This window comes from Thunnus maccoyii, chromosome 1, assembly GCF_910596095.1.
Source record: "Thunnus maccoyii chromosome 1, fThuMac1.1, whole genome shotgun sequence".
Classification (NCBI taxonomy): Eukaryota; Metazoa; Chordata; class Actinopteri; order Scombriformes; family Scombridae; genus Thunnus; species Thunnus maccoyii.
In genome coordinates, this window is record NC_056533.1 from 18,676,857 (window position 1) to 18,683,933 (window position 7,077).

General features: G+C 38.3%; 1 protein-coding gene across 6 annotated transcripts in view; it reads left to right on the top strand.

Annotated features, from left to right (window-relative positions):
* Positions 1 to 5,548, top strand: part of spon1a (spondin 1a) — a 135,716-nt gene extending 130,168 nt beyond the window's left edge. For all 6 annotated transcript variants that reach the window (XM_042407149.1, XM_042407142.1, XM_042407158.1 and 3 more), the window contains 5 exons: positions 1,795 to 1,965; positions 2,103 to 2,276; positions 2,748 to 2,912; positions 4,253 to 4,519; positions 4,621 to 5,548. In XM_042407149.1, coding sequence (XP_042263083.1) covers positions 1,795 to 1,965; positions 2,103 to 2,276; positions 2,748 to 2,912; positions 4,253 to 4,519; positions 4,621 to 4,784 — 941 coding nt within the window. In that variant the 3' untranslated portion in view covers positions 4,785 to 5,548. The remainder of the gene's footprint in view (positions 1 to 1,794; positions 1,966 to 2,102; positions 2,277 to 2,747; positions 2,913 to 4,252; positions 4,520 to 4,620) is intronic.
* The last annotated feature ends 1,529 nt before the right edge of the window (positions 5,549 to 7,077 follow it).

Here is a 7,077-nt window from a genome sequence, read left to right on the forward strand (position 1 = left end):
TTGGAAATAAAATATTTAATTTCTACCCCTGGATATAAAGCATGCATATCATGACAATATATGAGCCCTGGTCTTATTTGTTAACATATGCTTGTTAACAAGAGCAGCCTCTTGCATGACCAGGTCATTTTACCTTTTATTCCTGATTTTGTTGATTCTGTTGTAATCATGTCATTACCTATACTATATACATATTTCATACTGTATATGGATGATTGCCTCAGGCTACTGTGAATACATGTCTGATTAATATTATAACATCTGGCAGCTACTTACTTTTGTACCTCTTACAAGCAGAAAAGTGATGCAGAGCTGACAATGACATCCATTAGAGGTGCATGTGTTCACTAATCTAAAATAACAGGCATGAATGAAAGTAGACTACATCTAAGACTTTTTCTTTGTCCTGTCTTCTGTCCGTGTCATCCTTTTGACAACAAATGACTACAAATTTATGGGGACAAGAAAAGAGATCTGTTGTTTTGTGAAGCGGAAGCTGAACATTTTAATGAGCCTACATCAACAACATTCCTGTCTTCTTGTAGATATGTGTGTTGGTTCAATGATGGTAAAAGATACAGTTTGATGATTAAAAGACTGTATAAGACATCTAAGCAGAAATAAAAAAATAATAATAGCTCATGATCAGCTCAAGGAAAAAAAACAAACTCATGAGCTGTATCAAATACACACTACTATGATCCAGATTTTTATCATCATTATTAATATTTTCATAGCACCTTTAATATAAGAAAGTAATTTACACTGAGAGAAAATCACAATTAGAAAAAGTTCCTGAGAGATAAAACAGTTAAAATAAAAATACATACACATATATTGTTAAAAAAGAAAAGATTAATAATTAAAGCAGGTGAGGTTTTTTTTAGCAATCACTTAAAAGCTTGATTTGCTGTCCTTAGATCCAGATGGAGACTGGTCCCAAAGGCAGCTTCACTGTCGGTCTTTTCTGTCTCTCACTTTCTTGTACAGTGAGCAGTAGAGAAACCAATCTGAACACTTTACTAGCGACCTATCAAGGAGCATATCAGCAGCATAGTCATATCAGGCCCATGAATAGATTAATAGACAGGTAATATAGCCTATCCTGTGACTAACTGGAGGCCTATGCAAGCGCTACAACAGAAATTTTCAGCATCATGTACAAGCTGTGATGGATTTATAGTAATTTTAGGGAGACCTGAGAGCAATATACTGCAGTAATCAAGCTTACTTGTAATCAATGCATGCACAAGTTTCTTTGTATCTAAGGTAGCAGTGGCTGTATTTCCTGAGATAGTGTAGTTAATTGTAAGGACAGTTTCTACTCTAAAAACTAGAGCCTCTCTTTTCAAGTTTTCTTTTCGATTGTTCCTTTCACATACTCTAATGCACTTGTGAATCACCACTTGACCTCTTTGATTCCTGCTCTACGGTATGTGTAGAAATATTACAATGCACTGAAGTGTGCTGAGGTCTCTGACCAGATCCAGCTGGCTGTCTTGCTTGTGGCTCACATATAACCAGCAATTAAGGAAAACAAGTTGCAGTTGCCTCACACAATTAGATGTGATTGTAAGCTTGAGCCATAATCTGTAAATAACTAACAAGGTTATCTACATTTATATTGTGCAAGAACAATTTATATCTTTGGTGTAATTTGTTTGAATACAATGCAGTCAGTGCTAAAATTGAGCTAAAATTTCAACAAATACAAAATGAGTTAATTAGTCACCAAAATCACTGACCACTCTTGGGGCTCGCTGACATCTACCTCTTTGTCCTTTGACTCTTTAGATGCATCCACCTGTATGATGTCAGAGTGGATCACCTGGTCTCCATGCAGTGTGTCTTGTGGGATGGGCACACGTTCTCGGGAGCGTTATGTTAAGCAGTTCCCCGATGATGGCTCAATCTGCACCCTGCCTACAGAGGAGACCGAAAACTGTGTGGTCAACGAGGAATGCTGTGAGCTCTCCTCTTTCCTTTCCTTTTGTCAAATGTTTCTTTTGACACGCAACCTGCCAAGTGTATTGATTTATACTGTAATGTAATGTCATTTAATGTAAGGAGCATTATGGGTTTACCTTGTCTTCCCCTCTTAGCCTTAGCTCCCAGCAGTTGCTGGGTTACAGAATGGGGTGAATGGGATGTCTGCAGTGCCACTTGTGGTCTTGGCATGAAGAAGAGGGAGCGCATGGTGAAGATGAGTCCTGCAGATGGCTCTATTTGTGGAGCAGAGGTGCTGGAAGTGGAGAAGTGCATGATGCCAGAATGTCGTGAGTAGCAGCATTATCAGGACCACAACTATTCTGACACCTCCTACACTTCAAATCTTGTGAAAGCTGCCTCATTAATCAACAAGGGGCCAACAGGAGCCTAACTGTATAGCTATGCAAGTAGCACTGATGGGACAATTTTACTGATTATTTTTCTGTAGTAACTGTCTGAACTTAAATCAAGATTTCAGATTTAACACCCAAACAATAAATTCTGAACAAAAACTAAAATTTTAGAATCATCTAACCCTCTTCCCTACATGACTAAATTGTCATGTAGGGAAGTCATGTCTGAGTCTGGTCGCTGTAGTCCTGTTTGTAGCTACAATTCATAAAGGTTTTCTTTTTAGAAATGTGATTGATCAGTTTCACTCTAGTTTAGAATATATCACATGTGCATGCATTTTGGTTTTTAAAAACACACTTGAATATTGTATCTATGTGTAACTGAATGATTTCTGTTGTGTGTAGACACAATCCCCTGCATGCTTACTCCATGGTCTGACTGGAGTGACTGCAGTGTGACATGCGGCAAGGGATTAAGGACCCGCCAGCGCATGCTCAAGTCTCCTGTGGAGTTGGGAGAGTGTACAGAAGAGTTAGAACAGGTGGAGAAGTGCATGCTACCAGAATGTCGTAAGTAATTAACATTCCCATCCACATCCTCTACCCACTAACATGTATGCACATGTGTGATTTATGGTAATTAATGATAATGTCGTCTTTGTTATGCAACCTGGCGTCTTGATGATGATATACACACTACTAATGGAAGTTACTTAACAGTATACAGTGCAGAGAACGGAAATCAACAGCCTATGTCTAAATTTGCAGTAATTTGGTGCTTCCTGGCTTTTATGTGATGTAAAAGATGTTTACTGGACTCACATTTGAGCTAGAATTAAAACTCCTGTCAAGTGCAGCGAATTATTTGACAGATATGAAAAATTAGTTAAATGAGAGGTCTAACATTAGGAAGGAATTATAAAAAATGTCATCAAAATCAGAAGGTTAGTAGGTTAGTATTGTAATGCATTATCAACCTGAGCAAAATTTTATTAGAACCCAGCCAATAAATCATCCAGGTCCATATATAGCTTAATACAGATATATTGGAATCAGCATATATGTAGTACACAAATGCCAAAGATATGTTTGAGGTAATTAAGAAACAGTGGCTTCACTACATAGTTTCCAACTGTTTGTTTTTAAGTTAAAAAAAAAAAAAAGAAGAAGATTGTTCAATATGTTGTTACTGGATTTAAACTCTCAAATATAGATATTAACATCTGCTAAAGTTTATAATCACAATCTGTTTGCTCTATCAGATTATGTAAACGATATTTCATGAAGAGCTCTGTGGTAATTGAAAAACAATCCATGATGCAGAGGCTTATTCTTTGAATGTGAATGTGTTTGCCATCTTTATCTGACAATGCTGGGAAAAATGGACTTTTCTACTCCAGAAGAAGCACTTTTTCTCATACGTTTTGTGTCCCCCCAGAAGGGTTGTAATTTATGTGTAAATCTACAGTATGTTGTTGTTGTTTTAGGACTTATTAGTTCTAGTTTTTCATGAATATACTAATCAGTTATATATTCTGTATATTCCTTGTATATGTATTACCGGAAGATGCATGTTTTGTAAAATAGCAGTGTCTTGTAATCCCATGTGGGATGGGCCACATTTTTGGCACAGAAATAAAAATAAAAACAAGAAAACTATAAGGATGCTATATGGTTATCTGAGAAAAAGCACAGCCCCCAGCCAATCAAAGGAGTACTCTCACTGGTGCCACTTTGTAATTAACACACACTACGTTGTGTAGTGAGATTAATCAAGGTTGCGTTTCGATATCTGTAACATTTATTTAAACGTATTTCTTGTTTGTCCTCTCATCTCACCAGTTACCACTCTCACTCCAGTTTTCTCCTCTGTCACAACTTTCTCTTTTTGTCCACTTCTGTCTCTTCAGCCATAGACTGTGTCATGTCAGAGTGGAGCGAGTGGTCAGAGTGTAATAAGTCCTGCGGGAAAGGTCATACAATCCGGACACGCATGGTGAAGCTGGAGCCTCAGTTTGGCGGAGACCCCTGTCCTGAAACCATCCAGAGGAAGAAGTGTAAGATCAGGAAGTGCAACAGAGGACAAGGGAACAGTGATGAGAAGAAACGACGCAAGGAGCAGCGTGAAAAAAGGAGGAGCAAACAGGGCAGGGCTGAGGTCACCTCCGAGCATCCAGGTTGGTATCCCTACTAGTAACATTCATGAAAAGACCACACAGAGCAGCACAAATGATTCTGACACTCTATTTCTCCTTTTCCCTCAATGTCAATCTTCTAGGGTGTAAAATGAGACCGTGGTCAAGTTGGACAGAATGTACCAAGCTGTGCGGTGGAGGTATTCAAGAACGGCTCATGACAGTGAAGCAGAGGTTTAAGACTGCCCAGCTGTCCAGCTGCAAGGACAGGAAGGAGATCAGGGCTTGTAATGTGCACCCCTGCTAGGAAGGAGTATGGGAGCAGGGGTGGTGTGGAGGGGAGGGAGGGTGAGGAATGACAGTGGGGCTGGGAACAGGGCAGGGTATGGCACACTGTCACACAATGATCCAATGCACTCTGTTTGGGGCTGAAATGGCACATACTGGATTCTGTATTGGTTTAATCCAGAGCCCTGTTGGTGGCTAAAGGGAAGGTTATGGATCTCTGAGGTTTCCATCACTTATCCTTCACCTTCAAGTCATGAAAGGGTAAAAATCTTTCTGGAAAACTCTGGATTTAAACCAAGCTGATTCTTCTGTGCTTTCAAGCGAGCTCTGATACACATATAGCTCTTTTGCAAGATTACTGTAAACTTGTTGTGGTATAATATATCTTGAAAATATAATTATGAAATATGAATTGATTGAATAAGATAAAGACCTGTTATATCTTGTGATATCCTTAAGTAGTACACTAAATTCCAGAATTTAAAGCACAGGTGCCCAGCCATTCCAGTGTTTTATATGCCTTCATATTAAAGTTCAGTTGTTTCTAGGACACAAAATGCCCAGTTGACTTTTTACCCGACTATATTGTTGTACATGTAGATGCACCACGATTGAGATCTATATGATTTTGAGCATTATTAGAAGATTTTGTTATTTTTTTGCTGTGGAATTTTTTGATAAGAATGTGTCCCAGGATTCTTACCAAAGTCTTGTGTAGATGTTTTCTAGATGTCTTCCCCTCCTTTTCTTTATCTCTGTTCCTCTAACATATTAATATTTTGGAATAATATCACCTTTACAATAAAAGTAAATGTGACAACTTGTCACCTGGATCTGTCTTTTTATTCATATGGAAAGAGGGTGTAATGTGAGCAGTTGATGGTTTTTACTTTTGCTGACACTAGATGGCGACAACTAGCCTAGATCCTTTGCCTTTTATCAGGAAACTGGTCATTTGAGAGTCTGCTTTTTTGAATGTCATGCTGTACCAGCTGACTTCTTGCTCTACCCCCTTACACTATGTATATATATAGGTAGCACGATAAATGGAAGATAAATTCAAACTATTACTATGTGGCACCTTATCAGTAAACTGTAGAATTTACAGACAATTCAACAAAATAATTGTGAGCAATGGCCTACACAGAAATAGAGGAGCATCCAAAAGTCTTTTGCTATTCTATAAAAAGGGTGTACTTTCACTTTAAAGGAAGGTTGGAGTGTAGTAAGCTTTTACATGCATGTGCCTGCTGAAATCTTGAAAGAATCAGCCCTCCCTCCCCCTCTAGTGTAATAGGTGGGGGGATGGGATGGTGTCATGCTTTCCATGTGAAACTCTGGGGACAGGGGTGAAAAATTCAATACACACAATGCCATTCCTGTTTCCATGCCAACACAACCACACATGGGGGAAGCCTACACACTTCACAGGCGATGGAAACATGGAGGGTGAATTATTACGACTGTGATTGACCCGCTAAAACGGAAATTGCTGTGGAGAGGGAAACAAAACGACTGTGGCAAGAAGTGCATGGGTAAAAAAAAAAAAAAAATGGACAAAGGATATGTGTTTGTTTGTCTTTGTGTGTAATCTGGTTGGTAACCCCTCTAGAGCTCATCCAGTCTAGTGCTGTGCAGGCTGTTAGCACTCAGACTCAGACAGGAAATCAACTCAAAGATGCAATTATGCAAGTAGATGTTTTATTTCTGTGTGATTTTATAATGAGTTTCCTCTGTGGACATATTGATAAACATTAGTATTAATAAAATGTAGCATCTTGTTGCATCACGCAGCTCAACCATCACCTTTTTGGTAGGTTTTACTTTTGTGGGATGACATTTTTGTGAGGTGAGATTCATGTTGTTTACTGCAGTATCCTGTTCTTATTTCAGAAATGCCTCAGGTACAATATTGGTCAAAGCTATGCACAGTTGCTTTACGCATGAGAGGTCTTACAGTATCTATAAAACCTCCAACTTCCATGGGTCATCAGTCTATAAGTCTCTAATTTATTATGTATAAAGTAACATATCACAATCACAAAGTATCACAAATACTGATTAGATCATTGAAGACCACTCTGCATACCAAAATACGAAACAATGATGAAAAAGTAACTAGACTTTAGATGTTCATGTGAACATGATTAAGGTATAAACATTTCCAAGTTTAAAATTTACAGCCAGCATGAGCATACATTTATACAAGCACATTCTGTTTGTCAAGCATGTGTCTTGTAGAATAAATCTTGTGGCTTCAAAAGCTTCAGTTAGACTGTTTAAACCAAAATAGAGATTTGTTTCAGATTTGT